General features: G+C 42.7%; 1 protein-coding gene across 1 annotated transcript; it reads right to left on the bottom strand.

Moving 5' to 3' along the window:
• Positions 1–3,338: 3,338 nt before the first annotated feature.
• LOC137347921 (beta-1,4 N-acetylgalactosaminyltransferase 2-like) lies at positions 3,339–13,467 on the bottom strand. Its single transcript, XM_068012973.1, has 8 exons — positions 13,403–13,467; positions 13,270–13,307; positions 12,905–13,085; positions 7,687–7,773; positions 7,249–7,436; positions 6,524–6,664; positions 5,514–5,736; positions 3,339–3,611 (listed from the first exon to the last, which is right to left on the bottom strand). The coding sequence occupies exons 1-8, from the start codon at positions 13,428–13,430 to the stop codon at positions 3,394–3,396; spliced, it is 1,104 nt and encodes a 367-aa protein (XP_067869074.1). The 5' UTR covers positions 13,431–13,467; the 3' UTR covers positions 3,339–3,393.
• Positions 13,468–20,245: the final 6,778 nt, after the last annotated feature.

Here is a 20,245-nt window from a genome sequence, read left to right as displayed (position 1 = left end):
CAGCGAGAGGAGCCATGATAGATGCCAGCCTAAAACAGGTAAGTGGGGTCGGGGCTCATTGGGGCCAATTGACCAGGCCCCAGCAAGGGTGGTGGGGGGTGGGTCAGAGAGCAGGGCAGGGAGGGTAGTTTTAGCAGGGGCAACCATTCCTGCTGGAGGAGCCCTCCTGGGGCTCAGGGTGCCTGCTCAGGAGGGCTCCCCACCCCCAGCCTGCAAGAGGCTGCCAGGTATTTCTGGCAGGTTGCCTGTCCGCCACTGATAAAGTACCAGCGGTGGCAGAAGGAGGCCTTTAAGTGGCTTGGGGTGGGTGGCTGTTTGCCTCCTCTCCTACCGCTGGTAAAATAGCAATGGGGGCAGGCAGGTGATGGGCACACCCCCACCTCCCACACGATGTTACAGCCCCCTCCCCCCACCTCCCAGCCTGCAACCAGGGGTGGGAGGCATAAAATTCCAGCCTATATCGCTATTCCTTCACTGTCGGTGGATCACAATCCTGGAACTCCCTTCCTAACAGTGCTGTGAGTATACCTATGTCACATGGACGGTAGCGGTTTAAGAAAGGGGATCACTATCACTTTCTGAAGGGCATTTAGGGATGGGCAATAAATGCTGGCCTTGTCAGTGATGCTCACATCCCATGAATGAATAAAAAACATTTAAACCAGTACACAAAATACAAAAGTACAAGAATTACTCCTGAGCAACAATGTCATCATTGATTTTGTTCCATAGGTGGCAATATAGATCAGTTTTATTGACACATTAAACATAAAGCTCCATAGCTGCCTGTTAAAACTTTATTTTCTAATTAATACCATCTCTTTTATTATGAAATGATTGAGAAAGTGGTTGCAGCTATGTTGTTAAAACATGTAGAGGAAATTTTTTAAGTTAATTTGGAGATTAGAGCTATTAGTATTATGTCAGATACATACAGAAAGAGGCTGGGTTTTGATTTTTTTTTGCCAGCTTAAAATGTAGTAGCTACAATATCCTGATCCTCAACAGGCTGAAAAGGTGGAATCGCGAGCCATTTTCCAGCCAATCATAGGCCAATACTTGATTGTGTGGCTCCCAGCTCCAGAATGGAATATGGAACCAAAGGAAAGAGTGAAGTAAGGTATTTTAAACTAATTTGAGAACAGGGTATTAGAAATGATGTAAAATCATCGAGAATACAGGGAGAAAAAGAAAATGCTGGCAAAAGTAATGCTTTAAAACTTTTATTTAAACTTGTACATGTATAGTTTAGTCAAATAATGTTGTGACTAAGCTCTCATTTGAATAGCATCATTACGTTTGTGCTAAGACAATTTGCCACTATAAGTAGTGAATGGTAAAACCATTTGATTGAAGATGCCAAAGTCTCCGCTTTCCAATTGCCTCCCTTAGTTGTTAACAGTGTGACAGATGCCTGAAGCTGCTTGACGACCGCAAGCACTGAACTGCACAAAATAGCTGGTGTGTTTAATATGTTTTAATGGGCACCTTTGTAATTGGTGCCCATGGTTATGGCAAATGGTTAGTGACTTTAGCCTAATATAGGCGGCTGTCCACGATAAAAGTGGATGGCGTAAGCATAAGTGGTGACTGTGAATCTCAATGGGTTGAAAAAGTATTCTAAATATTTATGCAATGAATGGAATTGTGTTAGTATAGACCAACTTAGAAAGAGGCCATAGTGAAAATACTCTTTTCAATGAATGGATGATGTGAAAAAGCTTTTACATATTGAGATTAAAGATTTGGAGACTCCATTCCAGGTGCAGAGTCTGACTCGATGTGAGTGCAAATTGAATGCAGGTAAGCATATCCAATTTATAGCATGTCTGATTTCAGGTCATTAGTTTCAGCAACTGGACAATTGAAAGGGTTGCATATTTGAAGCACTGATCATCAGATTTTCTGCTTGATACTTCTTCCTAGCGTGTCTTTGTGTTGACCGTGGAGTCTCTGAAAATTTACCCTTATTTTGCAGAGGTCATGCTGTTTGTTAGAAAACACTGTTCAGTTTTGGCTACCATGCCACAAAGAATACACTTGAATGACTTCTATCTCTAGGAATGGGCAATACATTCAGCCAGATTTTGAACAAATAATAAAAACTTAAATTACAGAAAACAGTAACGAAACTGATCCCAAGCAGTAAAGTCAAAAACATCAGGGTTATTCAAAAGACAATTACATACAATGGTGGCAGGTAAGGGTTTATTTACAATCGTATGTCAGTGTAAATTGGTTTCTTTTGGCACCAACTCTGCAGCAATAGCAAAAATGCAGCCTTAATCTGGAGTCAGGGTCTAACCTAAAACCAGAGTGAATCTGAGTGAGATTCCCAGGAGGAATTCCACAGATTCCTATGTTGCTCGGATGGGGCACTTCCTCCACTTTGCTTTGGAGTCAGGTCGAGCTTTAACATCCAATAAATACTGCACAAACTGAATGAAAAGAAAGAAAGACTTACATTTATATAGTGCTTTTCACAATCACCAGACGACTCAAAGCACTTTACAGCCAATGCAGTACTTCTGAAGTGTTGTCGCTGATGTAATGTAGGAAACAGACAATTTGCACACAGCAAACATCCACCTACAGCAATGTGACAATGACCAGATAATCTGTTTTTGTGATGTTGATTGAGGGATAAATATTGGCCAGGACACCACGGATAACTCCCCTGCTCTTCATCAAATAATGCCATGGGATCTTTTACAACCACCCAAACAGGCAGATGTGACCTCAGTTTAACACCTCATGCAAAAGGTAGGACCCCCGACAGTGCAGTACTCTCTTAGTATTGCACTGGAGTGTTATTCTTGATTTTTGTGCTCAAGCCCTGGAATGGGAATTGAATCTGGAACTAGGTGACTCAGAGGCAGGAGTGCTACCCACTAAACCATGGCTAACACACAATATTGGGACAAAGTAATAGTCACTTTGCAATGACACCACATTTTTCGTATAAATGCACATTTAATGTAGTAGAAAGATAGGTTTAAACAGGCTGAATGACTCGTTCCTGACTTTCTTTAGTTCCTCTGAAGCATAATATTGCATACATGTATCCAGATGAATGGGAGTGGGGGGTGGCTGTGGTTGCTAGGTGAGATGACAATTACCCTTTAACATGAAATCTGTTTTGTAGTTAAAGCAAAATTATAGTTTTCTCCTGTAGTTGCCCGAGAGAATCATGACCAACAGATGAAGAAGCAATATTAATGTTTGTATTTATTTTTTGGCTCGTACCTTTATAAACTAAACTTGATTGTGTTCACCATTTCCCAAGAGCTCAATCTTGTGTTCAAATAGCAATGATTATTTCAAGCAACTCCACTTGTGTAAAAAGGAGGAAAACATTTCAACAGTCAATGAATGCAAAGGCAATCCAGCCCCTCAGTGCTTGTATTGCGCATAACATTTAAGCCAATTTTTGAAATGGACCAAAGCAAGGCGCGATTTGAATTGACGCTTATTTGCATGTCTAAAAGTTGCGTATCTTTTTTCAACTGCCTTCAGTGATTCCTGTATTTGTTTTTCCTTCTTCTGGTGACCAATGCGGACATCAGTGCATGATCCCACAAGCAAACTACCAAGGCCATCAATGAAAAACTCTAGGAATGATTCAAAAACAATTTTCGTAATTAATATTATTGTAGAAAAATAGTCATTGAGATAATGTGAAACAAGAAAAGGCAACTCATCCAATGGGAAATTTCAAAACATTTATCTATCCTGAAATCTCAATTTACTCAACCTGACTGTCGTACTCTACACTGCATTGAGGGACACAGAAGCCGATAGCTTGGGAGGTGTTTAACTGTGGTGCTCCTCAAGGATTAGTTTTGGGTCTATTGTTCTTGGCAATGTACATTAATGGCCTAGACGCGGGTGTACAGAACAGCATTATAAAGTTTGCTAATGATATTGCAGCTGATGCAAAACTTGGCATCAGAATGACATAGAAAGGACGGCAAAATGGGCAGAAGCATGGTAGATGGAGTTCAATGCAGAGAAGTGTGACGTAATGCACTTTGAGAGGATTCATATGGAAAGACATTACACTATAAGTAGCATGATTTTGAAAAGTGTAGATGAGCAGAAGGACCTTGGTGTCCAGATAAACAAATCCTTAAAGGTAGAAGGACAAGTTGATAAGGTGATTAAAAGAGCAGATGGGTTACTTGGGTTTATAAATTCAGGAATAGAATATAAAATCAAATAAATCATGCTAGAACTTTATAAATCACTGTTTAGGCCTCAACTGGCTGATTGTGGACAATTCAGGACACCACACTTCAGGGAAGATGTAAAGGCTTTGGAAAGGGTACGGAGCAGGTTTACTATATTGTTCCCAGAGATGATGGACTTCAGTTATGAGGAAAAGTTGGAAAAGTTAGCCTGTTCTCCTTGGAACAGAGGAAGTTAAGAGGTGACCTAATAGAGGTTTTCAAGATGATGCATTGATAGAGTTTTGATAGGTTTTGATAGAGTAGGGAAAAAAATATTCCCTCTGGTGAGTGGTTCAATAACAAGAGGTTATAGATTCAAAAGCATTGGAAAAGATCTATTGGGGAGATGAGGAGAATTTTTGTTCCCTCTTGAGAGTTTTTGGGATCAGGAATACTTTACCTGAAAAGGAGGTGGAAGCTGATTCTATAAATAATTTTAAAAGGGAGTTGGACATATACTTGAGGATGGAGAACTTATGGGCTTAAGGACAAAAGCGAGAATGTGGGACTAAGCACAACTGCTCTTTCAAAGTGTCAGCGTAGTCACAATGGGTCAAATGACCTCCTTCTGTTCTGTAAGTTTCTATGATTCTATGAAGTTAATGAAATGGCCATGGGAAGCAAATGCAATTAAATGTGGAGAAATTGGATTATGTGTAATGGGAGGAAAAAACAAGGAATATTCCTGAAATGTTAGTGTCTCTTTTCAGACGTTGACAGACTCTTATATATTTCTAATATTTTCTGTTGGTACTTTCTGGGAGTCTGTTCCATATATCCACAATCTAATTTTCAGCTGAAACAACTCATTTATGTTTCAGTATTTTCCAAACGCAGATGATGTCCCCGATCAATCTTCTTTCTTCTAGTGAAAACAATTTTAGATTTGCCTATCTCTCTGAAACACTCTGAGCCCGTTATTCTTCTCTAATCTTCTAATGCATCAATGTCCTTTTGAAAGAGTGGCCACATTTTCACATAATAAACCAATCCTAGGTAAAACTATATTATTTTGTTACATGAAAAGACTTTTGTGTTATATGGTTGATCTGAAAACATCAAAGGAAGTGCGTACGTGATAAAGCAAGTCTATCATTTCATCAGCCAGACTACCTGAAAATTTGGGTGGATTTCTGCCTATTCTTAGTCAATGAACAGAAAATCTAATGAGTTATGCTTTACTAAGATAACTAACTATGTATATAAGCAGACAAAACTTGATCAAAGCTTAATTAGTACAGCCAGAATCACTAGTATAAACATACATAATGTGAGTGAAATTACCTGGGTGAGCTACCCTTGCCAATCGAGGGTCAAATCCAACACTCCATACCTTTTGTGTCCTGGCCAGAAAAAAGTTGACCACAAGACTAGTTACCACGCAATGTGGAAACCCATCCAATGCATGAAAACTGCCAAACTGGGAAAACAAGCAGTCCCCAGCATCATTTCCTTTTTCATACCATAGCTTAAACTGGAATCGACTCCCACTGACAGAGGCACCAACCTATGGGAAATAATAATTCCCGTTATTTGAAAAATAGTACATATGCTATGAAGTTGATTTGAAAATATTAATGTAGTTATAGTCTAGATATTATGGTGTGATTATAATGTATGTTTTGTGATACTTAAGTGAGGTACTTACCCATTTAAAATAAATAAGTTAATATCTGCATTAAAATAGCAGACAAAATAATTTCATAAAAACATGTTAAGCATTCATACTAATCTATCAGCAATAATAACTAAGTTCGATGCTTGAAAGAAAGGCACACCCTTGTTTAACATGTTTTTGATCACTTTCTTTATCAAAGCATGTCAATTATTGATAATTCATAGTGACTTATAATTTGCCTTTATGAATTTCTCGTAAGATTGTTATATGTTCGAACTGAACAATGATAAGTACAGGTATTATAGCCAAAAGACTTTATGATTATTCCTCTGTGCATGAGCCATTCTGTTCTTTACAATTTATATGTCATTTTTGTGCCAACTGAAGCTAATAGCAGATTATGACAAATACTGTAAAATTCTCTTCACGTTATTATTCTATTATCGCCTTGGGGGTCACCAGTCAATAGGCCATGCTGTGCAAACCTTCTATTTATACATGCTTGTGTTGACTTGTGGAAACAGTCATCACATTCAGGATTTAAGGTATTAATGATGCAAATGGAGTTGGCAAATGGCAATTGTGGCAGTTACACTTGTACATACAGAGGTCAGGTGGGTTTCTCTACCTTGGAAAAAGGAATCATCTTAACATGGCTATGAATGTGATCCCTTACCACATCCAAGTTTGTTTTTTCCAATACATCTACCAGCTTTTCTAGTTTAGTTTCTTCTGTGAATAGAAAATCCTCATCCACCCAAAGGAGATATTTAGTTGTAACCTGCGAAGCTGCCAAATTTCGTCCAGCAAACCATCCCTGAGAGGAAACACAAAAATCTGTAAATGTGGGCAACTTGTTTTCTCTGATTTCCCTTTTGTGCTTGCTAAATCACTTGAGAACTTTTATTTGAGATTGTACAGATGATACTGTTGTTAATTTTAGTTTTTAAAATTTAATTATATATAAAAGTGTGTTTTCTGTTTTATAGTTTTTTGGGGTGAAATTAGTGAAGTCTTTTGTATGTCTGAAAGCAAAGCTATTATGATGCAATCAATCAGAATCCATTTGGTTGTTTTTGAGATTTGTGACAAAAGTAGAAAAGGTAACCTGAAAAGCACTGATATAACTGTGATTGGGACAGAGGTGGAGTTTTGTTAGAGAAAACAGGTTTTGAAGCCAAGCCTACATTATTAAAAACAAGAATATTTAACAATATTCTATGATTCGTTTACAAATTGAATATTCAAGATATCAAATCTGTGAGAAGCATTGGGGCTTTGGTTATACTGATTCAATATAGGCTATAAAATATTAATGGGGCCAGAATGATATTAACTTAATTTTGGTTTACATTATCAATGTTGCAAATGATAATGAGCAAAAAAAAGGGTTTACTGTACTTTTGCAAATGGCATCATGTATTGTTCGATGTGGGGGCCTTCAATCTTTTCAGGTGTTTCACTGTCATCTGCAATGATTATTGTAATGTTTGGGTAAAAATTACGAATGCTATTTATTAAGATCCGAAGCTTATGATATCTTAAGAATGTCTTCGTCACTATTGTAACCAAGGAGTTGATGTTACTGTCTAGAATAAGGATTTAAAAAATGAAATTAGTTGTAGTGACAAGTTGCATCGAAATACATTGATCACATTTTGACTCAAGAAAAGTCATTTACAGATTCAATAAAATGGCTGAAATTATTCAAATTCATTGCAAACCAGCATAAATATATACTGTTAACATAGGTAATTCAATTTATGTCTTAAATATCAGCTAATCTTCAGGTTTTGTTACTAATAATCTTTTTGTAACCCAAATTCTCATTAAAGTTACCTGGTCCAGGATCAAATAACCGTGGCATTGGGGGCTGCCTGATGATGATCGGAAAAATAGCAGTATGCTCTTCAAACTGAAAATACACTTTTATAAAAAGGAAAAAGCATAATAATTGAATGATAAGCACTGAATAAAATATCGCTGAACAACAAATGTACAAAACTCTGAAAGTATAAGTCAGCCTTTACCATTTATGCCCCAGGCTTATTGCAGGCAAGATGCACATCTGCTCTATGGAGAAGGAACCCACTGCTGCCAATAAGGTGGCACACTCCTGACACACTTGCTTTATGCAGCATAATGCCCAGTTCTCCAGCCATTGATACAGGGTCAGGTGCTCGGCTGGTCAGTTATTTGTCCCCAGCCTTCGTATCATTATTGCACATTTACTTTCCATTCACTTCATTTTTGCCTGGTACTTCTTTCCTATCTCTTCCCCCTCCAGTCTCACTAATAGCTGCAAGCTGCCAAAGGATTGAAGTGTCTTTTGAGCCTCTCTAAAGGCTATAAGAATTTTTGACCCTCATACAGCCAATTTCCTCTTAGTAGCTGTATCTCTTTAAATTTCACATATCATGATTTTCTGGTATCCTTCCTTCCAGTCCTTAGTCTAGTTCCTGCATGAGGCAACAGTTACCATGGAAACTGCAAATAATTATGGAAATGAGCTGACTCAGAAAAATTGGGCAGTATTTAATGGGCCCACTGGGAGGCAGACTAAGGGTCAGTGGGGGAGCTCATAGAATCGCGACGGAAGGTGGGGACGGATGGCAGAAAAGCTGAATCTTCGCTAAACCCTGCCCTCAAAGACCACCCACCCCCACCCATCCCTCACCGGGGCCTGCCAGACTGGTCGCCAAGCCTGCCTCACTTACCTAAGGTCCAGAGTTCCGATGCTGTTCATGGTCCCAGGCATGGTGCAGGATCGGCATTGGCCACCGCTCCCTCTGATTGGCCAGCAACACTTGGAGGCAGGATCCCTGTTAATTGCCCGAGCACCGTTGAATTGCATGGGGTGGTGGGGTTGTCCGAAGGACTGAGGAGAGGTTCCCTTCAGCTTTTCAACTGTCATCAGGACCCTGTCAGCTCCATTAAATTCAACCCATTGGGCTGAATTTTATCGAGGTGCCGCCTTCTGCGACAGTGCCCTTTAAACTCAGCGCAGTGCCCGCATTTAGAGGTCGCCACAGAGCCCCCGCGATATTATGCACGGGGGCTCATTTGCATCACTGCGCTGAGCCTTCCCCCCGATATTATGTGGGGAGAGACGGGACATTCGGCGCAGTGAGAAACCCTTTGACAGTTGTGCGGCAGGTGCTGGGGCCCTATTTTAAGTGCCCCAGCACCTGCTTCCTGACAGCAGTCAAAGAATACTTACCTGACTGCTGAAGAGTGGTGCTGCTGTCAACCTGGCAGCAAAGCAGTAAGTGCTGCAGAAATCCAGCAGGTCAGGCAGCATCTGTGGAGAGAGAAGCAGAGTCAACTTGTCCAAGTTCACAGACCTGAAAGTTATCTCTTTTTCTCTCTCCACAGATACTGCCTGACCTGTTGAGTTACCCCAGCACTTTCTGCTTTGCTGCAACATATTTACCCTGCTGTGTCCCAGTGTCCTGTGAAGTTGCGATCTTCTTCTCCCACTCAGGTGTAGGCGTGCCGCACCTGAGTGAATAATCTTACATTTCCACATTCCAGGACGTGAGTCTTAAATACACCATAAAAGGTATTACAGAGATGTTCAGAAAACACACTGACACAAATGGGAATGCACGGGTGTCGCAGCAATGTAAATACGTCTTTCACTAAATGTTCCTCACCAACATGTGTGTCCTTTACTCTGTGTGAATGATGTGTGCCAGCATGTAGCGCCAATGCCACATCCCATTGCACCGTTGGCCCTTCAGAAGAGCCAACGTATGCAATAACATCATTGCCATGCCACCATTACACATGAGCCTCTCCATGGATGCAGTGATGTGGACATTGGCTCAGTCAGCTGCTGCCTCTAATGGTTTACACAGGGATGCTGCAGATGTGGACTGGTGCACAGCAGGTGAGCAAGGATGATGTGTGGCTTGCAGAGCTCATGTCAGTTCCTATGGAGCTGACAGCCTTTTTATTTATTTATTTATTTAGAGATACAGCACTGAAACAGGCCCTTCGGCCCACCGAGTCTGTGCCGACCAAGAACCACCCATTTATACTAACCCTACAGTAATCCCATATTCCCTACCACCTACCTACACTAGGGGCACTTTATAATGGCCAATTTACCTATCACCTGCAAGTCTTTGGTGGTGGGAGGAAACCGGAGCACCCGGCGAAAACCCACGCGGTCACAGGGAGAACTTGCAAACTCCGCACAGGCAGTACCCAGAATTGAACCCGGGTCCCTGGAGCTGTGAGGCTGCGGTGCTAACCACTGCGCCACTGTGTCTGATAAGTCACTTACATACATCCCTAGCTCACTGCTAGCCCTGTATGCAGAGCCTGGGTGCCATCTGCCCTCCCATGCATCTTTCATATTGTAGGTCCTCAGCATCCTCATAGTCCGAGGAGGAATCTTGTTGACGTCTCTCTTCATTATGCCAGGCCTATTGGGTATGTAGTTGTGCACAGCAGCAAAGAAAGGAGCTGGCTTTTTTGGCCTGTAGTACAGGGCATCACCCTATCCATACAGGCATTAGAGGTGCTCTTTCAACATGCTGATCTCCTGCTCAATGGTGGCTCATGTAGCTCAGTGGCTGGCTTTGTATCTCTCCTCTGCAGCAGTGGTGGAGTCTCTCACTGGTGTCAGGAGCCATGTCTGCAAAGGATAGCCCTTATCTCCAAGAAGCCACCCCTCCATCTGAGCCAGTTCAGTGAACAGCAGTGGCAACTGGGACTGGTGCAAGACCCAGGTGTCATAGCAGCTGCCTGAGAAGCAGTCACACATTTGCTGCAAGCATCTGCGGTGTTCACACACCAGCTTCACCTAGATTGAGAGGGCTCCTTTAATGGTGACGTCTGCAGGTGGTAGCCTGGCAGTAGGCCTGATGGCCACATGAGTGCAGTCTATGAACATTACAATCTATGGTTCCCCTGCAATGGTGCCAGAACCAATGGTCCTCTGGGCTTGTCTGTGAGAGTCCGTCCTGAGGCAGACATACTCACTGGCCCTCCGGTGCAGGGCATTGGTGACCTGCCTGATGCAGCGGTACACTGCTGACTATGTGACCCCACAAAGGTCTCTGGTGGGCCCCTAAAAGGTTGCAGAGGCGTCAGGCTTGAGAACTGCTGCCACTATGAGGAACAAAGGCATGGGATGTCCACTGGAGCCCATGGGCCGCAGGTCATCCTTCAGCAGGGCACAGAGACATGTCACCACCCTTTCTACATGCCCAATCTCCTCTGACTCTGGTGCTCTGACATCCGATGGCATGTCATGTGGGGCCTGTAGATGCATGGCAACCATAATGGCGGGCTCCCCTTGGGGGCTGCTGCTCACGACTGGGGGCCTCTACGTGGATCGAACCTGCCTGTTGATTTTGCCTCTAGCGTATATGAATACTCTCGTGCAGAGGATCACACAATGTAGGATGAGCCATACCTATTTCTATGTGATAAATAAAATTGAACCCTGTATGTATTCGAAGGTTCCTAACAGGGCACGGATTGGTGTTGACAGGTACATCAGCTGATTTTCTGGATCAACTATATGGTGTGCCATGGCATTTGCCCATCGGCCAACACTCAGAGTGGTACAGCATGACCACATCAAGATCCTACCAGCAGAATCAATTGCCCCCACCATCCATAAAACCTTAATGCTCCTGCCCTTTCTGGCACCCTCCCCATACACAGGGTGCTTAATGTGCCATTGTCCCCTCACAAACACAGAGCGTACACTGTTAACGGAGGGATGGTACACAGTACCTCCCTTCATGCCAGCACAGCTTTCCCTCCAGTGCGACCCCTGTGTATCCCCCCCACCTCTCTTTAGGAATGCCGAGTTAGACCCCTGTGTATCCCCCCTCCCTCCTCCCTTTAGGAATGCCGAGTTAGACCCCTGTGTATCCCCCCTCCCTCTTCCCTTCCATAATGCAGAGTGAAGACCCGCCAGTTTTTCAGATCATGAACGGGACGGCACGTTACGGCCGCCCATTCAACAAAAAATCTGGCAGTGTTGGTGGAGAGGTGGCGGGCTGCATAATCAGCACAGGTAAGTAATCATTACCATATGTTGATTGTGGTGCCGCCACTATGCGGCGGGTGGGCCGCATCGAGGTCCCGCCACTGCTGGTAAAATCGGCGGGCCCATTTCGACGTCACGCGTCGAGGCGGGTCTCTCCCCGCAGCATTTTACCGTGCCGCGATCCGCGGCGTCGAGGGGCTGGTAAAATTCAGCCCATTGTGTACAATCCACACATTACGGGTTGGATTTTATTAACTCGCCACCGGGAGCAGCGGCAGGTGTGCAAAATGGCGGTGGTCCCGCCTATGAGGTCAGCAGCCTTGCCGCTATGATTACACAGTGGGTGGCCATTTAGCATAATGACAGCATCCGGCCCCCAAATCACGTGGCGGGTGCGACATTGGCGAAGCCGTTAATGGCATCTCCTGATGTTGGATTGCAAAGTTTCACCCTCCCGCCCTCAACAGTATCAACTCACGAGGTCCCTCCTTCCCTCACATCTGCAGATGGAGCTCAGCGGCAATGTCCGATGTGAAAAAAATAATCCACAAGATAACTGCAGACAACTTACCAGCCTATGCAGGCACTGATGACCCTCGCCTCAGCGGTGCCAGCTTTTCAAAGACAGGAAAGTGAGGCATGTGAGAGTCGCACGTTATGCACAAGATTGCAAATGCCTGGTAGAATCGCGGCGAATTAAATACAAATTCATGCAAAACATTATGTAACAGTTTTAAATTACGAACCCGTCATGACGGAGGTGCTGCCACAGAACTTTGCTGCCTTCAAGAAGTTCAGAAACTATCTTTACAGCGTCTGGTTCCATGGCAGGCGACTCTGCGCCGATTCTCTGGCACCCCCCCCCCCCCACACCCCCACACCCCACCCACCACTCGCTAAAATACCCGCCTTTTAACAGAGCATAACATCCAGCCCTACAGTTTGATTACCTTTGTACTAGGATTTTTAGCATTTGTCAGGAGCCAAAAATCTAACTTTTGGATTCAGTAGTACTTTAAAGATGAAAGGAAATGTTGTGCTTACCTAAATCAGCAGCGTCAATTTGGTACCTTATGCTTGTATACGTAACATGTTTGAGTATATTATTGATGATTTCCAAACTTGGACTTGTTATTGTCAATTCTTTTTCACCTACTCCATTTAACACATCTTCAGAAGTTTCAACAATTGTATTGAATAGTCCTTGAGTAGCTTTCAGTTTGACCTTGGTATAAAAAGTAAATAATTTTCTATAAATACAAATATAGTCCCTGCTACAAACATTAATGGGGAGTTTCCTGAAATATAAGTAAAGCAGATAGAGTTTGAAACCAAATTTCCATGTAAATTGTGCCAACAAATTAAGCTCTCTGTATGTCAATGACGCTGTTTATTAAGGCTTTACATACCATATAGTTCTCTCTTTGGGAGGCATGCACCCCTAATCCTAAAGCAAGGTAAATTTTAAAAGATTAATTTTTTTGTGGTTAAAAATAAAACTTTTTAAATCTGTTTATTGAAAATTGAAATTAATGTACAAACCTGGGATGAGAATAGAATACAGTGGCATGACTTCAACTCCCTGGATAGGATAGCTTAGAGGAGAATTAGGTTGTGCTATGATTACATTCTTCGTGGGTGATTCATTTCTGTATAGAAATAGGCATTATACTAAGAACAACATAACTTTGAACACACCTTTTTGTTTTTGTCCAGAGTTTTCACTTAAAGTCACATTGACACTATAAATGCTATTGCAGCTGCTGAAAAGGTATTGTGAGAGGAACAGGGAATAAATCTGAGATCACAATACAGCAGAGAAATGCTCCCCCCACCAACTTATTCAGGAAAGAATGCAGTCATGGTTTCCTAGGCTCCTTTTCTTTATCCAGGTCATCCTCTATTCCTTGGAAAGCTAATTGTGCAGGAGATATAAACATAAGATTGACCATGGATTTGAGGAATGGTGAGAGCTAAGAACACTTTAAATACATTTCCAAACAAATATGTCTTATAGAACTGAAACAATATACAAATGTATGCAAAGAAGGTTGGGAAAATACAGCTGGCCCATCAAGCCCAACGTAGACATGGTGCAGCCATGGACTTATCCCCTCATCATGTAATCTTCTAGCAAAAGCCAGAAAGCAGAGGAAAAAAAAAACCTCTGAAAAATTTCCCTTGAATTCCCAAGTGCTGGAGGATCTTGAGCAAACCAGACAGAAAACAGAAATGTAACATTTGGAGCAGCTTATGTTAATTGTATATTAATTGTGTTTAATTGCATGCAGGTGGCGGGCATTAACTAGAGATTCACTTGAGTCCCTATACATAGACACTGACTAAAACTGTGGGTGTTGGGTTTGTCTGTGTAGGCTTGTTGTGTGTAACTCTATAAATAAATATAAAAGTGTTCAAGATTGGCTCCAGTTCTATCCTTCACCAACTGGCTTTCTAGAATAGAACAGCTTACTATCCTAGCTGTGCTTTGGCAGAGATATGTGCATTGAAAAGTGGTTGACTACTGTCTAATTAGATGATAATTTTAGACAACGGAATAATCTGCTTAGGATAAGATTCTAAGCAGTATGGTTATTCATATGGAAAAAGAATGATCCATATATTGTGATGCGCGCATCTTTTTAAAAACCTTATACCATATCCTCTCTAACCCTGTGATTCAGTAAAGTAAATTGCTGTTAACACTTGAAGCCTATCATGACAAGTAAGAGCCCTAAGGCCAGGCATGAATATGGTCACTTTTATTTGTGCTTCTCCAGAGTATAGCCACTGCTATGACTGGGGACTAAAATTGGGTCGAATACTCAAAATGTAGACATACCAAAGGTTTATCTAGCCTAATTTTTGTGTTTTTTAAAAAATACTCGATGGCCGTATTATAAACATGCCTGGAGTTTAATATCCCCAAATGCATTGCACTGCTTGTCCACATTGAAAGACATCTACTATGGATGGGTAAATTCCCTTAACCTACCTAAATCAGGCCACAACTTATTGCAACCTGTATTAAGTGAACATGTCCAACTAGGGTTGGCAGCTATTTGTATATATATATATATATATATAAAAAGGAAAGTTTTGTCCGTTAATGGTTCCAGTGCTACAGTAAGCTCTCTGCACCAGGATTTAACTGCTTACCATCCCAATAGTAAAGAAAGAACTTGCATATATGTCGCACCTTTCATGGCTTCAGGACCCCGCATCGCTCTTTAGTCAATGAAATATTTTTGAAGTGTATTCACTTTTGTAACAAAGGGAACCATAACAGCCAATTTGTGCATAGCAAGATTCCACAAATAACAATGAGATAAATAACTAAATAATCTTTTTTAGTGATGTTGGCTGAAGGATAAATGTTGGCCAGGACACCAGGACAATTCCCCTTCTCTTCTTTGAATAGTGCCATAGACCACCTGAGGTCAGATGGGGCCTTGGTTTAGCATCTCATCTGAAAGAGGATACCTCCAACATGCAATATTTAGCACTGCACTGAAGCGTCAGTTTAGACTGTTGTTAGAAAGTTTATTTGGAGAGTTCTCTGAATGAATAAGTTTATTGTAATTCAGGTCATTTCCCCAGTTAACATTAACGTTCAGAAGATCCCTTTTTAAAGGTAATGTATTGTTATGCCAAGCATGAGGCATATTAATTTCGCCACATGTACATTAAATCACAAACTGTTGTTGAAGTGAAGAAAGGGCTCGCTTTAAAAAATTGCCAGATCTTGGCTGGAAATACATTTGCATATTAACAGACAGTGTTTGGAAGGACAAAGCAGCCATTCCCTGACACATTTAACCCACAATGGACCTTTGGCTGGAAAGATATTTGCATATTAACAGACAATGATTGGAAAGGACAAAGGACCATTCCCTGACACATTCAACCCACAAAGGACTTTTGATCACCAGAGGTTGAAGGTGGGGGACCGCGCATTCCAGGTTGACTGCTAAGACGGCTGAATACACAAATGGACACGGTCAAACCAGTTAGTCACATGACCAACCTGCTGGGCAACCTGAGTTTTTGAATTTGTACAAACATTTTGGGCAGAAAGCAGAATGCTCCTGGAATGAGAAGATCTCTCCTGGCTGGCTCGCCACAGCCTCTCCTGTCTGCCTGCTCCCATCTCCTTCTCACAAGCCTCTGAATCCACTGAAGACACATGAACCCCAAGAGAGAAAAGTCTCCTACAGCGAACAAGGTTTAAGAAGAATACTGGGCCCCAACGAAAAGCAAGATCTACCTACAATCAAGGACTCTACAGTGAGCTTGAAGAACTGTAACACACAGAACCTCCTCAGATATTGCCTCAAACTTTTCCACTTTATTTCTTCTGTTTTCTTTCTGTCTCTATCTGCATGTGTGTATTGCATGTACGCGTCGTGTAGCCGTAGGCATTAACCGAATTAGAGTTTAAGTTTAAGAAAATTTCACTTTTCTTCTTTAAACCAGATGAAAACCTGTTATGCTGGTTTCTATGCCTTATAATTGGAAAGCGGTGAAAAGGATTCACCAAGGGGGAGCTGAAAACACTGTGTGTTTAAAATTAAACCCTGTTACAGTAAGACCAGGTGAAGGATGAGAGGGAGCCCTAGACACCTTTCTCACCTGGTCGTAACAGTATATAGGAATTGGAGGGGCAATGACCTTCTCAGATTCCGAGACAGATACTCTCAACTGCACTACCTGTGGTAGTGAACCTTTTCACCAACACTGCAAAAAGCCTGTTTCTTTCCCAGAATGAAATGCCAAATACATACAAAGGTGGTCAAATGCTGCAAGGGTGTCATTTATAAATTACCTTTTTTTATATTGTTCATATTGTAGTCTTCTTCGTTTTTTGACTGACAGAATATCTTTCTGAATGTAAACTTTTTCAAAATCATGCAAAACCATTTCCGGTTCCAATACTCGACAGCTGCATTCATTTTTGCCATCTGTCCTGTAGAACTCAGAAACATTTAAAATTGAAATTAGCTGGTGCAACAGACCCTGAGAAGAACATTCATGTCCTTCATAAACACACAAGTGCAATGTAGAATCTGCAGCCTAAACATATTGCACGTACAAGTCATGAAGTGGAAGTTTTTGAGCAATTCACTCATTGTGGTTGTTGGAGGTCAATCATCTCAGCTCCAGAACATCATTGCAGGAGTTCCTTAGGGTTGTGCCCTAGGCGCAACCATCTTCAGCTGCTTCATCAATGACTTTCCTTCAATCATAAGGTCAGAAGTGGGGATGTTCGCTGATGATTGCACAATATTCAGCACCATTTGTGACTCCTCAGATACTGAAGCAGTCCATGTAGAAATGCAGCAAGATCTGGACAATATCCAGGCTTGAGCTGATAAGTGGCAAATAACATTCGCGCCACACAAATGCCAGGCAATGACTATCTCAAACAAAAGAGAATCTAGCCATCTCCCCTTGACATTCAATGGCATTATGATTGCTGAATCGCCCGTTATCAACATCCTGGGAGCTTACCATTTACCAGAAACTGAACTGGAGTAGCCATTTAAATACCATAGCTACAAGAGCAGGTCAGAGGCTAGAAATTCTGCTATGTGTAACTCACCTGCTGACTCTCCAAAGCCTGTCCACCATCTACAAAGCACAAGTCAGGAGTGTGATGGAATGCTCTCCACTTGCCTGGATTGGTGCAGCTTTAACAACACTCAAGAAGCTCAACACCATCCAGGACAAAGCAGCCCATTTGATTGACACTCCATCCACAAACATTCACTTCCTGCACCATCGATGCACAGTGGCAGCAGTGTGAACCATCTGCAAGATACACTGCAGCAACGCACCAAGGCCCCTTAGATAGCACCTTCCAAATCCACGACCTCTACCACCGAGAAGGACAAGGGCGGCAGATGCATAGGACCACCACCACCTGCAGGTTTCCCTCCAAGCCACACACCATCCTGACCTGGAACTATATTGCCGTTCCTTCACTGTCGCTGTGCAAAATCCTGGACCTCCATTCGTAACTGCACTGTGGGTGTACCTACCTCACATGGACTGCAGCAGTTCAGGAAGGCAGCTCACCAGCAACTTCTCAAGGGCAATTAGGGATGGGCAATAAATCCTGGCCTAGCCAGCAATGCTCACATCCCATGAATGAATTTTAAAAAAGGTTCTGAACCTGAAACCTACCAGTATTTTCCAGTCTGCAAATTTCATGACTGAAGTTCAACAAAGGGTATTTGTAACAGGAAATGCCTAAAATATTCTTTAAATGATCCTAATAAGAAATTCTAGGGGTTGTTTAGCTCAGATGGCTAGACTGTAGTGTGGAATAAATACCAACCCAGCATGGGTTCAATCTCCCTACCAGCTAAGATAGTTCTTGGGGCCAGCCTCCTCATCTTGCCCCATAGTGATATCAGGAAAAAGCCATGATATGCAACTCGTGGACATCATAGAGAGAGAGAATGGACAATTCAAAATATATAGGCCGCAAAATTCAGCTGTGTTGCACCCTTCTCTTGGTGCTACCAATGTCTGGTCCCAAAATGGTGTCCTGTGCACACATTTGGTGCTGGCCACAACAGATGCCATTTTGGTGAGGGCATTAGTGCGCATGCACAGAAAGCATCTGCTGGAAAATGCAGAGTATGCAGATGGTGACGTCAGTCAATGTATAACACTGATTTGATGCTAGCTCTGCAATTCTGGAGCTCAAAAATCCAGCACCCTCCCTTAACCTTGCACAGCTGAACACGCGTTCAGCAGCAGGAAAGACCTCCAGCCCCCTCCCACCAATGCTATCTAAAGGGATCATCAACTACTTTCAGGTTAATTGCAGAGTAATTTCTGCTAGCTCTTGCTGCAATTGTAGAAGCATTTGGTAGTTTCCAAAGTTGGTTAAAATTGCTAGGGACTTGTACTGAGGGACTTTTCTGCACAGACCACTTGCTCCCAGATATGGATGCCATAGTTTGTATCCGCTTTGGCCTACAGAATGACAGGGAGAATAAGCAGAGATGACAGAGAGCAGGACAAACTGCTGAAAGAGGGAGGCAAAGGAGGATAAGGGCTCTCAGCTGGAGACTATATCTATACAGAATCTTCAGGGAGCAACTCTCCTAACTGAACCTCAGTGAGGAACAGTGTCAGATGTCTCCATTTCAACTAAGGATGTCCTTAGAAATCTGTCACCTATTGCAACCTCAGAGCAGGGCAAGAATGGCATTGCCAGTTACTGTGAAGGTTCATGGCCATGAACTTTTATGTGTGTGGCTCCTTCCAGGCTGGAGCAGGCGATATATGTAATCTCTCCCAGATCATCACCCACTGCTACATTAGGGAAGTCACTGAAGTTCCGTATTCCAAGACAGCTGAATACATTTCTTTCTGTCTTGCCAGAGAAAAGCAGGTGGAGGGAGTATGCAGCTTCATGAGGATTCCAGGCTTCCCAATGGTGCAGGGAGTCATTGACTGCATGCATATCAATTTGCAGGTGTCACAATCAGAAGAGTTCCTCTTCCTCAACATCTAGCTGGTGTGTGATCACACTCAGTGTATCATGCAGGTCAATGGGCTATCCACTGGTGACATGGCTCACGATTTTGGTCCACCATGCATAGGTGGGCAGCATGCATATAACGAAAGCCAAGCTGCCACACTAAATGTGATAGGACAGACCATTGGGGTGCTTAAGTGACACTCCTGCTGCCTGCAGGAGCCTACAGTACTTGGCAGAGCGGGTGCCATCTGCAGCTTGTAAATTAGAAGGGTTTGTGGGATGAGGGGCAAATGGGATGTGAGAGGGAAGATTAGGTATGATCATATTGTTATCTTCAACGGTTTCAGCTCCGCCACGGGCCATGTCCTCAGTCCTGGCCACTCCAATGATGGTGAGCACCATCTTTTCCACGGGGGTAAGGACATGCAGCTGTGCCTGTTGTCTGCCAGTTAGGTGCTGCTGCCTCCGGCTATGTGCCACTTTGTCCTGCAAGAGAGAAGGAAGTTTGCCTGTGAGTGTGCTGCAATGTGTTTGGGTGATGTGACTGTCAAAGTTGAATATCTGGCAATGTGTGCAAGCTGTGAAATGTGGGTGTGAGGCTTGCAGCAGTGCTAAGTGTGTGAGAGTGAGGCTATAAATGTTAGAGATTTTTGATAGGTGATTGATGGGTGTGTGGTGCATTAAGCTATGTGTAAGGCTAGTGGTGCAGTTGGTGGGATATGGCATTTGAAGATACATTCACTGACCTTGACCACTCAGTGAGGTCATTGAACTTCTTGTGGTACAGCACCCAGGTCTCTGGGGCTAGACTCATAGCATTGACTGCCACGGTTATCTGGTCCCACTGCTTTCTGACAATTTGTCTGGAGGCCCTCCTAGCCCCCTGT

This window comes from Heterodontus francisci, chromosome 33 (genome assembly GCF_036365525.1).
Source record: "Heterodontus francisci isolate sHetFra1 chromosome 33, sHetFra1.hap1, whole genome shotgun sequence".
NCBI classification, from domain to species: domain Eukaryota; kingdom Metazoa; phylum Chordata; class Chondrichthyes; order Heterodontiformes; family Heterodontidae; genus Heterodontus; species Heterodontus francisci.
The sequence above is the reverse complement of the archived record's forward strand: the minus strand, read 5'-3'. Positions and strand labels throughout refer to the sequence as shown.